The sequence below is a fragment of the Bidens hawaiensis genome, unplaced genomic scaffold, assembly GCF_021521415.1.
Source record: "Bidens hawaiensis isolate Kalapana, Puna unplaced genomic scaffold, B.hawaiensis_p1.1 tig00005028_1, whole genome shotgun sequence".
In the NCBI taxonomy this organism is placed as follows: Eukaryota; Viridiplantae; Streptophyta; class Magnoliopsida; order Asterales; family Asteraceae; genus Bidens; species Bidens hawaiensis.
Window position 1 is genome coordinate 1,105,689 of NW_027491319.1, and position 24,008 is coordinate 1,129,696.

Genomic DNA, 24,008 nt, shown 5'->3' on the forward strand with positions numbered 1-24,008 from the left:
AAAATCCACACTATGTTATAACCCACTTGACAAAATGGTTTTGACCCATGACCCATGAATAGCTAAATTGAATGAGAAGAGATATTAGGAATTAGGAGAATTGTAGGCTTGACACCTAAGCTTCAACATTTTCTTTTATTAGTATGGTAAGATAAGATTTAACTATATTGTTAGCCTATATGATATGGTCAATTGGTCATATTGCGAGTGTTATATAGCGCAACTGTAACTTGAATTGGCCATCTGGTAGCTAACTAAAGTAAATAACATGGCTGCGAATTGAAAAGTTGTGTATGGAGTTATAACAAATCGAAATGCACCATTTGTTTATTAAGTCATCACGAGTATGGAAAATGATTTAATTGCATATATAGATATGTCAATAGGGCTGTCCAAACTGCTCGCCGCCCGTTCGTTGTTCGCTCGAAAAATGCTCGTTTGATTTCGGCTCGGTTTGGAAGTGAGCCGTTTGGATCGGTTCGGTTTAAAAACAATCCAAGCACGAGCGAAGCCTCGCTCGGTTTGGTTCGGTTCGTTTTGCTTGATTTTTTTTTTATTTTTTAGTTTTATATATAAACTTTATGTATATATATATAAAAGTATACTATTTTTTTAAAGTTGTTAAAATTTCTCTCTTTTGTGTCGAATTCAAAGTTCATATTTAAACCATAGCCACTCGTTTTATATATGTTTTGTTGTTAACTTTGAGTTTTATACATTTTAAAGGTGAAAGTTTAGACAATATAGAGTTGAAAGTCTTGAACTAATGATATTTTGAAGTTTTAGAAATTTAAAATTGGAAACTTTATACGAAATCAAGCAAACCAAGCCGCTCGGTTTCAAAACCAAACCAAGTTCAAGCATAAAGATAGCTCGTTTCTTTAAATTCAATCCGCTCGGTTGGGATCGCTTTCAAACCAAACCAAGTATGAGCATGCCCACGCTCGGTTCGTGAACAGCCCTATATGTCATAGATATAGAATCTCCTATTATTAAACTCAAACCGCAAATGTTTCATCAATACTCTAAATCAAATAAACAATGAAGACCGAGGGAAGAATGATCTGATATGAGATCAAAAACAATAACATGAGACGATTTCTTCTAAAAAGAAAATTTGGAGATGCGGGGTATCGATCCCCGTACCTCTCGCATGCTAAGCGAGCGCTCATACCCTATTGATAACACCTTCCATTCCAGGACAGATAACACAACACTACGCACTGTGGTTTAACCTTGATTCAGTGTTTATTTAGCTTTGAGAACCTGCAGACCTTCAGAAACACAAAATGCTTCGAAGATTCATAGCACAGGCTTCTTTACCACAAAGATGTCGTTACCTCATCAACCACCAACCCCACTCTTTCCGTCGATCTTCTTCTTCTTCTTCCTCTTCCTCTACCGAACCGGCGGATAATCACACTTCTCAACCCTCCGCCAGAATATCCGTAGATCGCTCTGGATTAAACAATCCTCCTGGTTCACTTTCTCTACACTTATTATTATTATTATTATATGCATTTCAATTTATATAGATGTATGTGCAATAAGTTAGTTAGTTAGTTAATTTTATTCATTACTGCAGAGCATTCTCACGAACCTTCTGCTGATTCTGAGCTTGCTAAGCATCTCAAAAGCGTTATTAAGGTTTTTGTTTTCATCTCTGTCTATTATTATTATTATTCATACATTTATGCAATTATATCATTTTGCCTGATTTTTATCAACCCTCACAATCCAATCTTATTTAAGAAGCACTAATAGTAGTAAAGTGTCAGCCCCCAGTGCTTAATGTTTAATGAAATTATTATTATTATTATTAAGATTCGAGCATATGATGCACGTATTCGTATCATAACCTATTAATGACAGTGCTATTTTGATGTTGTAACATAATTAATTGATTTGTATTTTTTGCCATCAACAAGGCCGGATCTGAGGGGGGCAGGGAGGACGACCATCCCCTGCCCGGTCACCTCGGTAAGCCCGAATTAGGGAAAAAAAAGATTTCTATATATATAATTTTTGAAAAAATAAATGTATTCTTAATGTTTAAACCCAATTACTCAATCATTTAATCACATTTTTATATGGAAAGAATTTGCACACCCAAATCATAACTAATAAGCCCGTTTAAAAGTATAAATGTTAAAGCCCAATATAAAAACTCTTTTTACGAAAGGCCCAAAATTTTTCTCGCCTTTGTTTTAACGATTCTTGGGGATGGCCTTGGCCATTAAAGTCAATTTTCCACCCTTTTGACATCTTCATGATGAGTTTTGATTGTATTTTCAGTTTAGAGGTGGTCCAATATCAGTTGCTGAGTACATGGAAGAAGTCCTTATAAATCCCAAGGCAGGGTTTTATATCAATCGGGATGTTTTTGGTGCAGAAGGTGACTTTATAACCTCTCCTGAAGTAAGCCAAATGTTCGGAGAGGTAATTTGAATTTTGCAGCAGTACCCATTCTTTAACATGGTCGGTTGTTTCATCCAATTATTTCTGATTTTGTTATAAGCCTACGTGCTGTTATTGCTTCAGATGGTTGGCGTTTGGGCCATGTGTTTGTGGGAGCAAATGGGCCAACCAAATAAGGTCAATCTAGTTGAGCTTGGGCCAGGAAGAGGAACACTCATGGCTGATCTTCTACGAGTATAGTACTTATATGCTTAATGCTTCTTTGTTAATATATTTGCAATGCTAATTAAGATTTTTTAATAAAAATGTTATTTCCCACCACAGGGTGCTTCAAAGTTTGAGAAGTTTACACAATCCATAAACATACACATGATTGAAGTGAGTCCAGCGCTAAAGAAAATTCAAAAGTCTACATTGAAATGCAACAATGAAGATGGTGCTGATGAAAATACCGCTACCACCTTGACTGGAACGCCCGTCTCGTGGCACTCGACCCTAGAGGAGGTTCCAACTGGATGTAAGGATTTTTTGTGCATAGCTGATAATGTTTTACTATGCTATTCTTAGGTTCATCCTCCTTCACTGTATATTGTATATCTGGGCTGCATTTGTCTTTACATATCTCATGTTTTATATATTATATTTCAATCTTTCATATTTTGGAGAGCATCATTGATATCAATGTACAGAAATGTGATCAATTTATAACTCCTCCAAATAGTATCTTTTATGTTTAGGAGAGCATCAATGATATCAATGTACACAAATGTGATCCTTTTGAAAATCCTTCAAATCATCTCAAGTCATATCTAGCTGACTGGTTAGCATGTGTATATCATGCATCTTATTCTCAAAATTTAGTAGTTTTTCTGATATGCCAAAACTAAGGGTGTAAACGAGCCGAGCTGAGCTCGAGCTCAACCAGGCTTGAGCCCGGCTCATTTCAAGCTCTATCATTAAAGCTCGAGCTCGGTTTGTTTATTATTTATTAAATAATAATTTTATATACATTTATAATTACTTTTTATATATATTTTTATTTTGTTCTTTCTATATAATATTATATGTATTATTTGTTTATTTTATCATAATATTATGTATAATAATGATTATTTCATAACCATATATTTAATATATTAAATAAAAATTATACAAATTAAAGGCTTGTTTAGGCTCGTGATCCAAATCGAGCTTGATAAGTGAAGCTTGGGAGTTCGTTTTCGGCTTATTGCACAGCTTATTTTTAGGCTCAAGCTTGTTTAAGCACGGCTCGATTTGAGCTTTTATCGAGCTTATCTAAAGTAGCTCACTAGTGACATGGCTCATTTAAACCCTTAGCCAAATCTATCTTGTTATAGTAATGCTTTCTTCTCTCTACTTATACCACATTGTTGAATACAGTGTTTGTGTTGCCATTTCTGATAAACATGGTATAGTTAGTTAATTTTCACATCACTCGAAAACCAAAATTAGCAATGCCTCGGTGTGTGCGCTTTCATGTTAAGGATTATGAATGCACCAATGATTCTTTTATGCAGTGCCGACAATTATTATTGCCCATGAATTCTTTGATGCCTTACCAGTTCATCAATTTCAGGTTATTTCTGTAGTTTCTTACGCTGTTCATCTATCTTTCCGATGCCAGTAATTACGTTGCTACTCACTATTTTTATTGTTTCTTCCAGAAAGCTTCCCGTGGCTGGTGTGAAAAAATGATTGATGTCGGAGAAGATTCAAAGTAAACGTTTTTCTTAAATTTACAATAGGATAATATCATATACTCCACTGAGGCATGTATTCGGTTACTTTCTGAATTAATTAATTAATTAATTGTTTTCATTTGTGTTCACTCTTCAGGTTCCGTGTTGTGCTGTCACCTCAACCTACACCAGCTACACTGTATCTTCTAAAACGTTGCAAGTGGGCTCCGACAGAAGAGTTGACTAAACTGGAACATGTTGAGGTTTGCCCTAAGGCAATGGATTTGACACAAACGATAGCCAAGAGAATAAGTAATGACGGTGGTGGGGCCCTTATTATTGATTACGGCTTGGACTCGATAGTCTCCGACAGTCTTCAGGTCGGATTAACCCGTCAACACTTTTTTGGCTATCCTTTTGAATTTCATATGTATTTATTTATGAAAATGATTACAATAACTATTATAATATTTAAACTGTTTTCACAGGCAATTCGAAAACATAAGTTTGTTAATATCCTGGATGATCCTGGTTCTGCTGACCTAAGCGCATACGTTGACTTTCCTGCAATCAAACACTCTGCTGAGGAAGTTTCAGGTCTGCATTCTTTACACATGGGCTTGTAAATGAACCGAACAGACCACATTCGTGTTCATTCATTTAACTTAAACTGAAGAAATGATCAAACATGAATAATTAAACAAACGAATGGGTTTTCTTGTTTTAAGAAAATTAACATGTTTGTGTCCGTTTATATTTGTTAGCCATATAAACAGATGGTTCACGAATGTAAACGAACGAACATAGATTAACAGACATAGCTGAGCTGAAATCAGTAAAAAGTAACGTGAAAAACAATGTGTGGGGCCTAAAAAGTTATTAGAACTGAACTACGTCGTAATGGGCCGAAAAAGTTAAATGAACGTAAACGAATGGACTTAAGCAAATGTAAACTAACAAATTAAACGAACGTTTATGAATATAATGAATGTAAGAGACATGTGTTCATGTTCGTTCATCTAACTAAATGAACAATTTTTTTATTCATGATTAATAACGGACATAAATGAACTTCCCGCATAACGGTTCTTGAATGTTCGGTTTGTTTACGCTTTACAAACCTATATTGCACCCATGAATTTTAAATGAATATATAAATGAACGTAAACAGACAAACTTAAACAAACGTAAACTAACAAACATAAACGAGTTTAAATAAACGGACGTTCACAAACATAAATGAACAAACAAGACATGTGTTCAGGGTTCATTCATTTAAGTAAGTGAACAAAGTTTTTTTATGTCCGCTCGTTTATTAAATAAACTAACATAAACAAACTTCCCGCTGAACGGTTCACAAGTTGTTCACTAAATGTTCGGTTCGTTTAAACTTACACCCATCGATTGTTTCTATAGTCTAAAAAGACCAATAAGTATAACTTTAGAAATTTTTTTTTGCAGAAGACGTGTGTGCGTATGGACCCATCACTCAGTCTCAGTTTCTTGGAAATCTTGGGATAAATTTTCGTGTGGAAGCGTTGTTGCAAAACTGCACAGAGGAGCAAGCAGAGTCACTGAGAACAGGATACTGGCGGTTGGTGGGGGAGGGTGAAGCTCCGTTTTGGGAAGGTCCGGATGAGCAGACGCCGATAGGGATGGGTAGTCGGTATTTAGCAATGGCTATTGTTAACAAGAAGCATGGTACACCTGTTCCATTCCATTAGGATAAATTATCTTTTTGTCATACAAAATTATAGCATTTTCATTTTTTTTTAGTCCAATAAATATCACATTTGTTGAGTTCATGTATCATGTGAAGGTGTCTTCCATTGTTTATTATAATTTTATGACCAAACAGATTTTTTGGGTTTGGATACATGGCTAAAGTTTAAACTTGTTTATCAAGGTTAGAATCTCACACGTGTGTGTTTATGAGATTACATAGTTGTGCCTCCTAGTGATTTCACACTACTATGCAAGTGTGACAAAACACGATAGTGTGTTTTGGTCTGAAGTTTTTAAAAATGACACGAGATTACACTATAATCGTACTATGTAAATATAAGATTTTTATCTTATAAAGCTTGTTTCCAGGTTGTCTTTAAAGGGGAACATGCAACTATGTCCTTTTAAGATCATTTAACCTTGTGCTTTCATTAGTCCTTACTTCTTGATTTTTCATTTAAGCTTCAGGTTCACGTTCCTTGTTCCTTGTGTTATTTGTGAGGATTCTGACCAAACCACCAAAGTAACCGTGAGAACCGAATTTCTAGTTCAATAATTTTATTGGTGAAAACATGTTAAGTTATATATCTAATTCAACACTTAAGAGTGTATCAAAATTTAACACATTTTTTGTTTGTGCTCAAGTAAACGATTAATCGCAATCAAGTACAAACCTTGATTTACTAAGGGTGGAGGAAGTTGGTTCTAAACGGGGTATCGATACGCTACCGATGGATTATGCACAATCTCGCACATCAAATCAACAGGCTAATTCAAACTGAAATTTTAGACACAAAATTCAAAATTTTGTATTTATGGTTTAGGTTTTTACTTTTTACCACAAATGCATTTAGAAAAAAGTTTCCATAGTGGACAAAGTAGTACTTGTTTTAGCAAAGTGAATGGTATCAAAATGTTTGATAAGACGAAATCTTTTTCAAATTGCGAGGGTTCAAGTCTCACGATGGACGGCAATGACGTAGCAATTTTCCGTTAAAAATGTAAATAGAAAAGTGTTTCAAGATTTCCATACATTGGTTAAGCACATTCACATACTTTTTGACCAAGTGTTTGTGACGTAATGGTATCAATGTGTTTGATAAGGTGGAGTTTCTCTTAAATAGTGAGGGTTCAAGTCTCATAGTGAACATTGAACAATAATGATGTAGTAATTTGCCATTAAAACTGTAAATAGAAAAGTGTTTCAAGATTTCCATACATTGGTTAAGCACATTTACATGTAAACCGAAAAATCTTTTAATGTTCATACGGTCTTCAGATTTAACGTAACTTCGGTAAGTCAGTAACAATATGGCTCTTGTCAATCTTTGAAGTAACATATTATAAGGATACATATATCCATGCACATCAAAACGTGTCAAATAATACTTAAGTGTCTTATAAAGTTATATTAACTGAAATCTGACGCGTTAAAGAGAAAAAGGATAGTCTTTGAAAAAAAAAGGTTATAATGGCTATTCATCACATGCCTAGATCTTGGCCGTCTATTTATCACAACAAACGATTAAATGGCACATGGGATAGAATTGTAAAGATTGAAAAATCATTGGCAACCGCCCAAGCTTCGTTAACCGGAAATATCAAAGGGAAAGTGGGTAATTGGTTTAATATTCGCTTTTGGTTGGATGTTTGGTTAACCGATGATACTTTGAAAAACCGATTTCCTACTTTGTTCTCATTAGAAGGGGTGAATTCTTGTGTGGTGGCTAATCATGTTAAAGTTAATGATGGAAATTATTCAATAAAGTGGAATTGGAAAACTCAGCCCCTATTTGGGGAAGCGGTAACCGAACAAATGGCATTGTTAGATCTGCTTTATTATTTTAGTTTTAAGGGTGGAGAAGACAACTGGGTGTGGGGTGGTGATACTTCGGCGTCTTTTTCAGTTTATAATACTTTTGTGCAATACAACACATTATTTACAAAATATTTTTAAAGGTTGGTTTTATCTCAGTTGTTGGTTAAGCTGTTTATTTATACACATGTAAGTTGGTTAATTTGTTTATTTATACACATGTAAGTATAACCATGCTTATTTATACACATGTAAGTTGGTTAATTTGTTTATTTATACACATGTAAGTATAACCATGCCATAAATATCAGTTTGTAAAACATTATAGTCAAGCTATTGGTTTCTTAATGGGTTTAGTTAACTCAGTTTTGGTCAGGTTAGATTGTTTGCAAAACAACTTATGATCTTGACTCATAATCTATAACAAAATTATCAAGTAATATAGATGAGCAAACATTACATCAAAGGTTGAAACTTGCAATGTCAAATTATAAACACAAGAACACTCTCTAATTAGTTACAGAACAAAACATAATAAAAGTTGAAACATGCAATGTCAAATTATAAACTCAAGAATACTCTACATCAAAGGTTGATTCCAAGAGTTTGCAACTGTAACTATTGTCTCTGTTTGATCTCATCAAGCAACTCGACATAGTAGTGATACCATTTCCAACAAGTTTCCACAACGCACCCAGGTTCCCCTTTATGCAAACAATCACTTGACACACATTTCAATGATTCACTCTCTTTAAGAACTTTGAAACCTGATAACAAAAAAAGTTCAACATGTCAACAAACGATAATAAGTAAGGCTGTAATCGAGTCGAGCCAAGATTTGCTCGAACTTGAACTTAACCGAGCTCGACTCGTTAAAGCTCGAGTTGAGCCGGCGGCGGATAATCACAATTCTCAACCCTCCGCCAGAATATTTGTAGATCGCTATGGATTAAACAATCCTCCTGGTTCACTTTCTCTACTACACTTGTTTATTATTATTATTATTATTATTATTATTATTATTATTATTATTATTATTATTATTATTATTATTATTATATGCATTTCAATTTACATAGATGTATGTGCAATAATTTAGTTAATTGTATTCATTACTGCATAGCATTCTCCCGAACCTTCTGCAGATTCTGAGCTTGTTAAGCATCTTAAAAGCATTACTAAGGTTTTATTTTCATCTCTATCCATTATTCTTATTCTTATTTATACATTTATGCAATTATTATTTCATTTTGCCTGATTTTTATCAACCTTCACAATCCAATTTTATTTAAGAAACAATGTTATTAGTAAAGTGTTAGCCCCCATTGCTTAATGTATAATGAAATTATTATTATTAAGATTCGAGCATATGATGCACGTATTCGTATCATAGCCTGTTAATGACAGTGCTATTTTGATGTTGCAACATAATTAATTGATTTGATTTTTTGGTCATCAACAAGGCCGACTTTGAGCCAACGAGCCGAGCAGACCCTGGCTCGAGCTTGGCTCGTTTAGAAATTGAGCCGAGTCGCGATTTTTTCGAGTCTAACCTCTGGGAAGCAAAGTGCAAGGGACTGTTCTGAAATCTTCAACAGAGTCAGTTTTTTAAAACCCGGTGTATCGGCAACAAATCCTCCACGAGATAATGGAAGTAAAGAAACGAAGTGACCTGTGCCCTTTCCTTCGCGCCTTGCTAACCACTCTTATATAGAATCTTCTGTTATACAACAATAAATTGTGCTATATTTTCTAGCACCACGTGGACCCATCCTCACACATGTCGATCTTCTCAAACTCCACATAAGTTCATCAAGTCCTGTGCTAGCTTTGGCACTTAAAACAACTGGATCATATTCCCAAAGCATAAGCTTCGAAATCCATGAAGCCACAATCTGCATTACGATAAGACTTTCACAATAAAATACACTCCACTAGTAAAATACAAATAATATCCTAATTCTAATAATTCATACAATAAAGCAAGAATTTGACAAGATAATATGTGATAATCATATAGCCTATAAACATCCACGAATACAAGGCATATTACAAATTAACTTAAAGAAACAACAATATACCTCTTCATCAACGAGATCCGACTTGTTCAAAGCAACAGTGAGCGGGAAATCAGTCGAGTCGTCCTGTACCAAATAGCTAGTAAGCAGAACCTCGTCCACAGATTGTTCCAAAGAGACCAGCACAATGAGACGGTCCACATTCACAATCGGTGTATCGGTTAATTCAGAAAACCTCTCGAACACATTTTCTATGTGTTTCTCTCCACCAAAGCAACTGTGTGACAACCGTATTTCTAGTTCAATAATTTTATTGGTGAAAACATGTTAAGTTTTATATATAATTTAATACTTTAAGAGTGTATCAAATTTTAACACACTTTTTGTTTGTGCTCAAGTAAACAATCAATCACACTATATATGAAGCTGAGTAAATATTCTCCAACTAGTTACAGAACAAAACGTATGACCTTGACTCATAATCTAATCACAAAATTATCAAGAATATAGATGATGCTGAGTAAACATTCTCCAATTAGTTATAGAACAAAACGGAATAAAAGTTGAAACTAGCATTGTCAAATTATAAACTCAAGAATACTCGACATCAAAGCATGGTTCCAAGAGGATGCAACTATTGCTCTCGTCTCTGTTTGATCTCATCAAGCAACTCGACATAGTTGTGATACCTTTCCCAACAAGTTCCGACAACGCACACAGGTTCCCATTTATTCAAACAATCACTTGACACGCATTTCAATGATTCACTCTCTTTAAGAACTTTGGAAACCTGATAACAAAAAAGTTCAACATGTCAACAAACGATAATAAGTAAGGGTGTAATCGAGTCGAGATTTTTTCGTGTCTAACCTCTGGGAAGCAAAGTGCAAGGGACTGCTCTGAAACCTTCAACAAAGTCAGTTTTTAAAACCCGGTGTATAGTCAACAAATCCTCCACGAGATAATGGAAGTAAAGAAACGAAGTTACCTGTGCCCTTTCCTACGCGCCTTGCTAACCACTCTTCTATAGAATCTTCTGTTATACGTCAATAAATTGTGTTGAATTTTCCAGCATCAAGTGGACCCATCCTCACACATGTCGATCTTCTCAAACTCCACATTAGTTCATCAAGCCCGATGCTAGCTTTGGCACTTAAAACAACCGGATCATATTCCCAAAGCATAAGATTCGAAATCCATGAAGCCACAATCTACATTACGATAAGACATTCACAATAAAGTACACCTCACTAGTAAAATACATAATATCCTAATTCTAATCATTCATACAATAATGAAAGAATTTGAAATTATAATATGTGATAATCATATAGCCTATAAACATCCACGAAAACATGGCATATTACAAATTAACTTAAAGAAACCGCAATATACCTTTTCATCAACGAGATCCGACTTGTTCAAAGCAACAGTGAGCAGGATATCAGTAGACTCGGCCTGTACCAAATACTTGGTCCACGGAATGTTCCACGGATTGTTCCACGGATAACCTCGTCCACGGATGGTTCTAAGGAGAGCAGCACGAAGAGGCGGTCCACATTCACAATCGGCGGATCGCTTAATTCAGAAAACCTATCGAACACATTTTCTATGTGTTTCTCTCCACCAAAGAAACTGTGAGACAACCGTATTTCTAGTTCAATAATTTTATTGGTGAAAACACGGTAAGTTATATATCTAATTCAACACTTTAAGAGTGTATCAAGTTTTAACACACTTTTTGTTAGTGCTCAAGTAAACAATCAATCACAATATAGATGAAACTGAGTAAACATTCTCCAATTAGTTACAGAACAAAACGTATGACCTTGACTCATAATCTAATCACAAAATTATCTAGAATATAGATGAAGCTGAGTAAACATTGTCCAATTAGTTACAGAACAAAACGGAATAAAAGTTGAAACTTGCAATATCAAATTATAAAATCAAAAACACTCTACATCAAAGCTTGGTTCCAAAAGGTTGCAAATGCAGCTCTCGTCTCTATTTGATCTCATCAAGCAACTCGACATAGAAGTGATACCTTTCCCAACAAGTTTCCACAACGCGCCCAGGTTCCCCTTTATGCAAACAATCATTTGACACGCATTTCAATGATTCACTCTCTTTAAGAACTTTGGAAACCTGATAACAAAAAAAGTTCAACATGTCAACAAACGATAATAAGTAAAGCTGTAATCATATAACCTAGAAACATTCACGAAAACAGGTCATATTACAAATTAACTTAAAGAAACCGCAATATACCTCTTAATCGAAGAGATCCGACTTGTTCGAAGCAACAGTGAGCGGGATACCAGTCGACTCGGCCTGTACCAAATACCTGGTCCACGGATTGTTCCACGGATAACCTCATCCACGGATTGTTCCAAAGAGATCAGCACAATGAGGCGGTCCACATTTAAAATCGACGGATCGCTTAATTCAGAAAACCTATCAAACACATTTTCTATGTGTTTCTCTCCACCAAAGCAACTGTGAGACAACCGTATTTCTAGTTCAATAATTTTATTGGTGAAAACACGGTAAGTTATATATCTAATTCAACACTTTAAGAGTGTATCAAGTTTTAACACACTTTTTGTTAGTGCTCATGTAAACAATCAATCACAATATAGATGAAGCTGAGTAACCATTCTCCAAATAGTTACAGAACAAAACGTATGACCTTGACTCATAATCTAATCACAAAATTATCAAGAATATAGATGAAGCTGAGAAAACATTCTCAAATTAGTTAAAGAACAAAACGGAATAAAAGTTGAAACTTGCAATGTCAAATTATAAACTCAAGAACACTCAACATCAAAGCTTGGTTCCAAGAGGTTGCAACTGTAGCTCTCGTATCTGTTTGATCTCATCAAGCAACTCGACATAGAAGTGATACCTTTCCCAACAAGTTTCCACAACGCGCCCAGGTTACCCTTTATGCAAACATTCATTTGACATGCATTTCAATGATTCGCTCTCTTTAAGAACTTTGGAAACCTGATAACAAAAAAAGTTCAACAAGTCAACAAACGATAATAAGTAAGGCTGTAATCGAGTCGAGATTTTTTCGTGTCTAACCTCTGGGAAGCAAAGTGCAAGGGACTGCTCTGAAACCTTCAACAGAGTCAGTTTTTTAAAACCCGGTGTATAGTAAACAAATCCTTCACTAGATAATGGAAGTAGAGAAACGAAGTGACCTGTGCCCATTCCTTCGCGCCTTTCTAACCACTCTTCTTTAGATTCTTCTGTTATACAACAATTAATTGTGCAGAATTTTCCAGCACCACGTGGACCCATACTCACACATGTCGATCTTCTCAAACTCCACATAAGTTCATCAAGTCCGATGCTAGCTTTGGCACTTAAAACAACCGGATCATATCCCCAAAGCATAAGCTTCGAAATCCATAAGGCCACATTCTGTATTACGATAAGACTTTCACAATAAAATACTCCTCCCTAGTAAAATACAAATAATATCCTAATTCTAATAATTCATACAATAATGCAAGAATTTGACAAGATAATATGTGATAATCATATAGCCTAGAAACATCCACGAAAACAGGGCATATTACAAATTAACTTATAGAAACCGCAATATACCTCTTCATCAACGAGATCCGACTTATTCAAAGCAACAGTGAGCGGAATATCAGTCGATTCGGCCGGTACCAAATACCTGGTCCATGGATTGTTCCACGGATAACCTCGTCCACGGATTGTTCCAAAGAGAGCAGCACAATGAGGCGGTCCACATTGACAATCGGAGGATCGCTTAATTCAGAAAACATATCGAACACATTTTCTATGTGTTTCTCTCCACCAAAGCAACTGTGAGACAACCGTATTTCTAGTTTAATAATTTTATTGGTGAAAACATGGTAAGTTATATATCTAATTCAACACTTTAAGAGTGTATCAAGTTTTAACACACTTTTTGTTAGTGCTCAAGTAAACAATCAATCACAATATAGATGAAGCTGAGTAAACATTCTCCAATTAGTTACAGAACAAAACATATGACCTTGAATCATAATCTAATCAAAAAATTATCAAGAATATAAATGAAGCTGAGTAAACATTCTCCAATTAGTTACTAAACAAAACGGAATAAAAGTTGAAACTTGTAATGTTAAATTATAAACTCAAGAACACTCTACATCAAAGCTTGATTCCTAGAGGTTGCAACTGTAGCTCTAGTCTCAGTTTGATCTCATCAAGCAACTCGACAGAGAAATGATACCTTTCCCAACAAGTTTCCACAATGCGCCCAGGTTACCCTTTATGCAAACAATCATTTGACATGCATTTCAATGATTCGCTCTCTTTAAGAACTTTGGAAACCTGATAACAAAAAATGTTCAACAAGTCAACAAACAATAATAAGTAAGGCTGTAATTGAGTCGAGATTTTTTCGTGTCTAACCTCTGGGAAGCAAAGTGCAAGGGACTGCTCTGAAACCTTCAACGGAGTCAGTTTTTTAAAACCCGGTGTATAGTCAACAAATCCTTCACTAGATAATGGAAGTAGAGAAACGAAGTGACCTGTGCCCATTCCTTCGCGCCTTGCTAACCACTCTTCTTTAGATACTTCTGTTATACAACAATTAATTGTGCAGAATTTTCCAGCACCACGTGGACCCATACTCACACATGTCGATCTTCTCAAACTCCACATAAGTTCATCAAGTCCGATGCTAGCTTTGGCACTTAAAACAACCGGATCATATCCCCAAAGCATAAGCTTCGAAATCCATAAGGCCACATTCTGTATTACGATAAGACTTTCACAATAAAATACTCCTCCCTAGTAAAATACAAATAATATCCAAATTCTAATAATTCATACAATAATGCAAGAATTTGACAAGATAATATGTGATAATCATATAGCCTAGAAACATCCACGAAAACAGGGCATATTACAAATTAACTTAAAGAAACCGCAATATACCTCTTCATCAACGAGACCCGACTTGTTCAAAGCAACAGTGAGCGGGATATCAGTCGACTCGGCCGGTACCAAATACCTGGTCCACGGATTGTTCCACGGATAACCTCGTCCACAGATTGTTCCAAAGAGAGCAGCACAATGAGGCGGTCCACATTGACAATCGGTGGATCGCTTAATTCAGAAAACATATCGAACACATTTTCTATGTGTTTCTCTCCACCAAAGCAACTGTGAGACAACCGTATTTCTAGTTTAATAATTTTATTGGTGAAAACATGGTAAGTTATATATCTAATTCAACACTTTATGAGTGTATCAAGTTTTAACACACTTTTTGTTAGTGCTCAAGTAAACAATCAATCACAATATAGATGAAGCTGAGTAAACATTCTCCAATTAGTTACAGAACAAAACATATGACCTTGAATCATAATCTAATCAAAAAATTATCAAGAATATAAATGAAGCTGAGTAAACATTCTCCAATTAGTTACTAAACAAAACGGAATAAAAGTTGAAACTTGTAATGTTAAATTATAAACTCAAGAACACTCTACATCAAAGCTTGATTCCTAGAGGTTGCAACTGTAGCTCTAGTCTCTGTTTGATCTCATCAAGCAACTCGACATAGAAATGATACCTTTCCCAACAAGTTTCCACAATGCGCCCAGGTTACCCTTTATGCAAACAATCATTTGACATGCATTTCAATGATTCGCTCTCTTTAAGAACTTTGGAAACCTGATAACAAAAAATGTTCAACAAGTCAACAAACAATAATAAGTAAGGCTGTAATTGAGTCGAGATTTTTTCGTGTCTAACCTCTGGGAAGCAAAGTGCAAGGGACTGCTCTGAAACCTTCAACGGAGTCAGTTTTTTAAAACCCGGTGTATAGTCAACAAATCCTTCACTAGATAATGGAAGTAGAGAAACGAAGTGACCTGTGCCCATTCCTTCGCGCCTTGCTAACCACTCTTCTTTAGATACTTCTGTTATACGACAATTAATTGTGCAGAATTTTCCAGCACCACGTGGACCCATACTCACACATGTCGATCTTCTCAAACTCCACATAAGTTCATCAAGTCCGATGCTAGCTTTGGCACTTAAAACAACCGGATCATATCCCCAAAGCATAAGCTTCGAAATCCATAAGGCCACATTCTGTATTACGATAAGACTTTCACAATAAAATACTCCTCCCTAGTAAAATACAAATAATATCCAAATTCTAATAATTCATACAATAATGCAAGAATTTGACAAGATAATATGTGATAATCATATAGCCTAGAAACATTCAATGATTCACTCTCTTTAAAAACTTTGGAAACCTGATAACAAAAAAAGTTCAACATGTCAACAAACGATAATAAGTACGGTTGTAAGCGAGTCGAGATTTTTTCGTGTCTAACCTCTGAGAAGCAAAGTGCAAGGGACTGCTCTGAAACCTTCAACAGTGTCAAATTTTTAAAACCCGGTGTATAGTCAACAAATCCTCCACGAGATAATGGAAGTAAAGAAAAGAAGTGACCTGTGCCCTTTCCTTCGCGCCTTGCTAACCACTCTTCTTTAGATTCTTCTGTTATACAGCAATTAATTGTGCTGAATTTTTTAACACCACATGTACCCATACTCACACATGTCGATCTTCTCAAACTCCACATAAGTTCATCAAGTCCTGTGCTAGCTTTGGCACTTAAAACAACCGGATCATATCCCCAAAGCAAAAGCTTCGAAATCCATAAATCTACAATCTGTATTACGATAAGACTTTCACAATAAAATACACCTCGCTAGTAGAATACAAATAATATCCTAATTCTAATAATTCATACAATAATGCAAGAATTTGACAAGAGAATATGTGATAATCATATAGCCTAAAAACATCCACGAAACCTGATAACAAAAAAAGTTTAACAAGTAAACAAACGATAATAAGTAAGGCTGTAATCGAGTCAAGTACAGCCAAGGTTTCCTAGAACTCGCACTTAACAGAGCTTGACTCGTTTAAAGCTCGAGTTGAGCCAGCAGCGAATAATCACAATTCTCAAGCCTCCGCCAGAATATTTGTAGATCGCTCTGGATTAAACAATCCTCCTGGTTCACTTTTCTCTACTACACTTGTTGTTTATTATTATTAGTATATGCATTTCAATTTATATAGATGTGTGTGCAATAATTTAGTAAATTGTATTCATTACTGCATAGCAATCTCACGAACCTTCTGCAGATTCTGAGCTTGTTAAGCATCTTAAAAGAATTACTAAGGTTTTATTTTCATCTATGTCCATTTTTATTATTCTTATTCATACATTTATGCAATTATTATTTCATTTTGCCTTATTTTCATCATACCTCACAATCCAATTTTATTTAGGAAACATGTAAATAGTAAAATGTTAGCCCTCATTACTTAATGTTTAATGAAATTATATTATTATTAAGATTCGAGCATATGATGCACGTATTCGTATCATAGCATGTTAATCACAATGCTATTTTGATGTTGCAACATAAATAATTGATTTGACTTTTTGGCCATCAACAACGCGGCTTTGAGCCAACGAGCCGAGCAGACCCCGGCTCGAGCTCGGCTCGTTTAGAAATTGAGCCTCGTCAAGATTTTTTCGAGTCTAACCTCTGGGAAGCAAAGGGAATGGGACTGCTCTAGAACCTTCAACAGAGTCAGTTTTTTAGAACCCGTTGTATCGGCAAAGAATCCTCCATGAGATAATGGAAGTAGAGAAACGAAATGACCTGTGCCCTTTCCTTCGCGCCTTGCTAACCACTCTTCTTTAGATTCTTCTGTTATACAACAATTAATTGTGCTGGATTTTCCAGCACCACGTGGACCCAACCTCACACATGTCGATCTTCTCAAACTCCACATAAGTTCATCAAGTCCGGTGCTAGCTTTGGTACTTAAGACAACTGGATCATATCCCCAAAGCATAAGCTTCGAAATCTATAAAGCCACAATCTGTATTACGATAAGACTTTCACCATAATATCCACCTCACTAGTAAAATACAAAGAATATCCTAATTCTAATAATTCAAACAATAATGCAAGTATTTGACAAGATAATATGTGATAATCATATAGCCTAGAAACATTCACAAAAACATGGCATATTAAAAATTAACTTAAAGAAATAGCAATATACCACTTCATCAACGAGATCCAACTTGTTCAAATCAACAGTGAGCGGGATATCAGTCGACTTGGCCTGTACCAAATGCCTGGTAAGCAGAAACCTCGTCCACGGATTTTTCCAAAGAGAGCAGCACAATGAGACGGTCCACATTCACAACCAGCGGATCGGTTAATTCAGAAAACCTCTCGAACACATTTTCTATGTGTTTCTCTCCACCAAAGTAACTATAAGACAACCATATTTCTAGTTCAATAATTTTATTAGTGAAAACACGTTAAGTTATATATCTAATTCAACACTTTAAGAGTGAATCAAATTTTAACACACCTTTTGTTTGTGCTCAAGTAAACAATCAATCACAATATAGATGAAGCTGAGTAAACATTCTCCAAATAGTTACAGAACAAAACGTATGACCTTGACTCATAATCTAATCACAACATTATCAAAAATATGGATGAAGCTGAGTAAACATTCTCCAATTAGTTAGAGAACAAAACGGAATAAAAGTTGAAACTTGCAATGTCAAATTATAAACTCAAAAACACTCTACATCAAAGTTTGGTTCCAAGAGCTTGCAACTGTAGCTCTCGTCTCTGTTTGATCTCTTCAAGCAACTCGAGATAGAAGTGATACATTTCCCAACAAGTTTCCACAACGCACCCAGGTTCCCCTTTATGCAAACAATCACTTGACACGCATTTCAATGATTCACTCTCTTTAAGAACTTTGGAAACCTGATAACAAAAAAAGTTCAACATGTCAACAAACGATAATAAGTAAGGCTGTAATCGAGTCGAGTCGAGTCGAGCCAAATTTGCTCGAACTCGAACTTAACCGAGCTGAAAACCCGAGCTCGACTCGTTTAAAGCTCGAGTTGAGCCAACTGCGGATAATCACAATCCTCAACCCTCCGCCAGAATATTTGTAGATCGCTCTGGATAAAATAATCCTCCTGGTTCACTTTCTCTACTACACTTGTTGTTTATTATTATTATTTGCATTTCAATTTACATAGATGTATGTGCAGTAATTTAGTTAATTGTATTCATTACTGCATAGCTTTCTCACGAACCTTCTTCAGATTTTGAGCTTGTTAAGCATCTTAAAAGCATTACTAATGTTTTATTTTCATCTCTGTTCGTTATTATTATTCTTATTCTTATTCATACATTTATGCAATTATTATTTCATTTTGCCTTATTTTTATCAACCCTCACAATCCAATTTTATTTAAGAAACACAATTAGTAGTAAAGTGTTAGCCCCCATTGCTTAATGTTTAATGAAATTAATATTATTAAGATTCGAGCATATGATGCATGTATTCGTATCATAGCCTGTTAATGACAGTGCTATTTTGATGTTGCAACATAATTAATTGATTTGATTTTTTGGCCATCAACAAGGTCAGATTTGAGCCAACGGGCCGAGCAGACCCTGGCACGAGCTCGGCTAGTTTAGAAATTGAGCCGAGTCGAGAATTTTTTTAGTCTAACCCATGGGAAGAAAAGTGCAAGGGACTGCTCTGAAACCTTAAACAGAGTCAGTTTTTTAAAAACCTGGTGTAGCGGCAACAAATCCTCCACGAGATAATGTAAGTTAAGAAACGAAGTGACCTGTCCAAGATCTTTCCTTCGCACCTTGCTAAGAACTCTTCTTTAGAATCTTCTGTGATACAGCAATAAATTGTGCTGAATTTTCCAGCACCGCGTGGACCCATCATCACACATGTCGATCTTCTCAAAGTCCACATAAGTTCATCAAGTCTTGTGCTAGCTTTGACACTTAAAACAACAGGATCATATCCCCAAAGCATAAGCTTCAAAATCCATGAAGTCACAATCTGCATTACGATAAGACTTTCACAATAAAATACACCTCACTAGTAAAATACAAATAATATCCTAATTTTAATAATTCATACAATCATGCAAGAACTTGACAAGATAATATATGATAATCATATAGCCTAGAAACATTCACGAAAACATGGCATATTACAAATTAACTTAAAGAAACAGCAATATACCTCTCCATCAACGAGATTCGACTTTTTCAAAGCAATAGTGAGCGGGATATCAGTCGACTCGACCTGTACCAAATACCTGGTAAGCAAAACCTCGTCCACAAGTTGTTCCAAAAAGAACAGCACAATGAGACGGTCCACATTCACAATCACGGATTGGTTAATTCAGAAAACCTCTCGAACACATTTTCTATGTGTTTCTCTCGACCAGCCCGGCCAATCGATTGAGTCAAGTAGTACATGTTCCCCTATCATAACTCTCCCCTCAACAATTTTAAATGTTTCACTTACCGAACACACAAGTTCATCGGCTGGTCTTTTGTGTACCGGTTGCAAGAGCTCAACCACAAACAGAGAGACGTCCGCTATATCTTCATCGGAAATGCGAGAGACGTATGCTTTAACGGAAATAACTTTTCCGATGACTTGGTCCCCGTAGATACGTTTGCTGTTAAGCAGCTTGAACAGCTTCGGAATCGGGCTTCGCTTCTTCTGTGGCTTTGCCCTCATTGATACACTTCCATGGGGGTTTCAGTAAACCGAGATGGATACTGGACAAACACGCTTGGATAGCACCGGCGAACCGGCTTCCATGTGAACGGTGAGTAAGAAATGGATCTCATCATCGGAGTTTGCTACGGCTAGGGTCTGTGTTAGTGGCTGTTGGTTCAACTAGTGAGTGATTTTTGGATACCAAAAAGAAAACGTGATTTTGATGCCACTCAACATTCGTGAAACGTTGTCGTTTGTTTATAATCACTCATTTACAAATCGGCAATTTTCTAATCAAAACTAAGAGGAGGCAATATAGGTGGAAAAAAAACCTGAACTCGGAACCGGACCCGAAATGAAACCGGTTTTTTTAATACCCGAACCAGTACCCGTATGGTACGGATAGGGTATGCATTCGATAGTAAAACCCGAAGCCGAACGGACCCGATTTGTACCCGGTAATACCCGAAAACTCGAACCGGTTCCATACCCGAAACCGGGTTTTTCCAACAACGAAACCGGGTATTTCAAATACCCAATGTATACCTGGTAAAATGCAACCTTTTATAAAAATCCAATCTATACCCGAAAAAAAGGGTTTTTTTAATACCGGGAAATAGGGTATTCATATACCCGGTTCTATACCCGACCCAAACCCGATGCATAGGGTATGTTTTTAGAGACAATACCTGGACCCGAACCCGACCCGGGTATTACCAATACCCGATTTGTGCACCTCTAGGTGGCAATCTTGACCCAAACCATTTCAAATGGGTCAATTTGGCTTGTTTTAAAAATCATATGGGTTGGTTCGGGTCATAGATTTTAACTAAATGGGTTATAATGGGTCACTTAAAATTTTGGGAAGGTCCGAATGAGCAGACACTGATAGGGATGGGTAGTCGGTATATTTGGCAATGGCTATTGTTAACAAGAAGCATGGTACACCTGTTCCATTCCATTTAGGGCTGTCCAAACTGCTTGTCGCTCGCCGCTCCTACGTCGTTCGCTCGAATTTTGCTCAAAAAATGCTCGTTCGATTTCAGCTCGGTTTGGAAGTGAGCCGTTCGGCTCGGTTCGGTTTAAAAGCAATCCAAGCACGAGCAAAGCCTCGCTCGGTTTGGTTCGGTTCGTTTTGCTTGAATTATTTTTTATTTATTAGTTTTATATATAAACTTTATGTATATATATAAAAGTATACTATTTTTTAAAGTTTTAAAATTTTCCTCTTTTGTGTTGAATTCAAAGTTCAAATTTACACAATAGCCACTCGTTTTATATGTGTTTTGTTATTAACTATGAGTTTTATACATTTCAAAGGTGATAGTTTAGATAATTTAGAGTTGAAAGTCTTGAATTAATGATATTTTGAAGTTTTAGAAATTTAAAGTTGGAAACTTTGTACAAAATCAAGCAAAACCAAACCGAACCAAGCCGCTCGGTTTCAAAACCAAACCAAGTTCAAGCATAAATATATCGCTCGTTTCTTTAAATTCAATCCGCTCGGTTCGGCTCGCTTTCAAACCAAACCAAGTATGAGCATGCCCGCGTTCGGTTCGGTTCGGTTCGATTCGATTCGTGAACAGCCCTAATTCCATTAGGATAAATTATCTTTTTGTTATACAAAATTATAGCATTGTCATTTTTTTAGTCCAATAAAGATCACTTTTATTGAGTTCATGTATCATGTGAAGGTGTCTCCCATTTGTTTATTAAAATTTTATGACCAAACAGATTTGTTGGGTTTGGTTACATATGGCTAAAGTTAAAACTTGCTTATCAAGGTTAAAATTTCACACGTGTATGTATGTCTGAGATTACATAGTTGTGCCTCCTAGTGATTTCACACAACTATGCAAGTGTGACGAAACATGATCGTGTGTTTTGGTCAGAGATTTTAAGAATGACACGAGATTATACTACCATCATACTATGTAAATGTCAGATTCGCTTCTTATAATGCATGTTTCCAGGTTTTGTCTTTAAAGGGGCGCGAGTATGTCCTTTTAAGATCATTTAACATTGTGCTTTCATTAATCCGTACTTCTTGATTGTTCATTTAAGCTTCGGGATCGTGTTCATTGTTCCTTATGTTATTTGTGAGGATTCAAACCAAACCACCAAAGCAACTGTGAAACAATTTTATTTCTAGTTCAATAATTTTATTGGTGAAAACATTTTAAGTTATATATCTAATTCAACGCTTAAGAGTGTATCAAAATTTAACATAGTTAAGTTTTGTTTGTGCTCAAGTCAACGATCAATCACAATCAAGTACAAACCTTGATTTACTAAGGGTGGAGGAAGTGGGTTCTAAACGGGGGTACGCTGTAACACCGTAAAAATTTCGAGTTCAAAGTATCAACTTTCCAAAGTCTAGGGATTAAAATTGCCAAAATCCAAACTAGAGAGTTAAAAATGAAAATTCTGGTTTCCTGACCCATCGCGCTATGCGATGAGTCAGAAGAGACTCCCATCACGTACCGCGATGGGATGTCTGACAATTTATGACACGTGTGCCACGTGGCACACGTGTCACTATGTGCTGCCACGTGTCACCACTTGGCAACACTGCCGCCACGTGGAGCGGCGCCTGCCACGTGTCAACACGTGGCAGGTCTACGTTGTGCGTCCGCAGACCTATATCGCGGTACACGATAGGTCTGCTGAGGGACCCATCGCCTACCGCGATGGGAACCAATTTGAAGCCTATAAATAGCGGCTAAGGGCAGATCATTTCCACATTCCACATCTGCTCTCTCACTTCTCTCTAGCCTCTCTCTAAAACCTATAAGCGATTTGCCTCGATAAGCGTGCCACGTTCCATCGTTTGTGTACCAACGTTTCCTTTAGAAGTTGTGCCACCCTCCACCCACATACCAAGAAGGTGTTGTTGAAATGGCAATGAATCTCGGTAAGCGTGTCGACGAGTACTGAAGTTTGGTGTAATCGTTTGACGATCGAGAAGTAAAGCGGCGTCGGAGTGCTGCTCAAGTCCCTAGGATTTCGGTACGCCACTAAAATTAGGCGTAATATCGAATTCAATATTATATTCAAGGCTTTGGCCTTAAGTCGAGGTTATACTCGATACCTCGATAAAAGAGAAAAGAAAACATAACAAAGAAACGAATGAAAATTTGATTGTTAAATATTGTGATACATATATATGTGTGTAAGTATATATGATTATATTCTTTGTTATGAAAATATTTTTTAAGGAATAAAGAGTATTCTTAAATAATAAAAGAAAAGATTACGTTTCTTAGAGAAGAAGAAACGTCGGGTTTTCATATAAACTAAAGGTTTATAATTTATTTTTAAACAAGAGGTTTTCAAGTAAATAAGAATTAAACTAAAAGTTCAATCGAGGATTGAGATATAAGACTAAAGGTCTTAAGTCGGATCGTGTATCCGACTAACAAATTTTTATACTTGTAACTATAGGTTCGAGATAAAGAAAGGGAAAGACCCTTGGACGGTGAGTGAAGCCGACCCTAAAGAGATAAGGTGAATACGCCCCCAAACTTTTAAACTTGTTTTCAAATGAGTCAAACTTGTTATATGAATTGTTTACAAGGAACTATGTGTTCCTAAAACCATTATAACTATGGGTATGAACCTAGCCCTTAGGCTGTGGTATACATATGTCTGGATCCTTACATAGGTGGTACTATGCA

At 36.0% G+C, this 24,008-nt stretch overlaps 1 protein-coding gene across 2 annotated transcripts; it reads left to right on the forward strand.

The window, feature by feature from the left end:
* The first annotated feature begins 1,289 nt into the window (after nucleotides 1-1,289).
* On the forward strand, nucleotides 1,290-22,301 carry LOC143628553 (uncharacterized). 2 transcript variants are annotated; one of them, XR_013152770.1, is made up of 11 exons: nucleotides 1,290-1,479; nucleotides 1,586-1,647; nucleotides 2,296-2,439; nucleotides 2,542-2,652; nucleotides 2,743-2,935; nucleotides 3,957-4,015; nucleotides 4,104-4,156; nucleotides 4,276-4,498; nucleotides 4,607-4,715; nucleotides 5,580-6,024; nucleotides 22,116-22,301. XR_013152770.1 is itself a non-coding variant. In XM_077098111.1 (10 exons), exons 1-10 carry the CDS (start codon nucleotides 1,290-1,292, stop codon nucleotides 5,840-5,842), a joined length of 1,407 nt encoding a protein of 468 aa, XP_076954226.1. In that variant the 3' UTR covers nucleotides 5,843-6,097. The 2 variants fall into 2 exon arrangements, 1 of the variants encoding a protein (XP_076954226.1); XM_077098111.1 differs by lacking the exon at nucleotides 22,116-22,301 and having other exon boundaries at nucleotides 5,580-6,097.
* The last annotated feature ends 1,707 nt before the right edge of the window (nucleotides 22,302-24,008 follow it).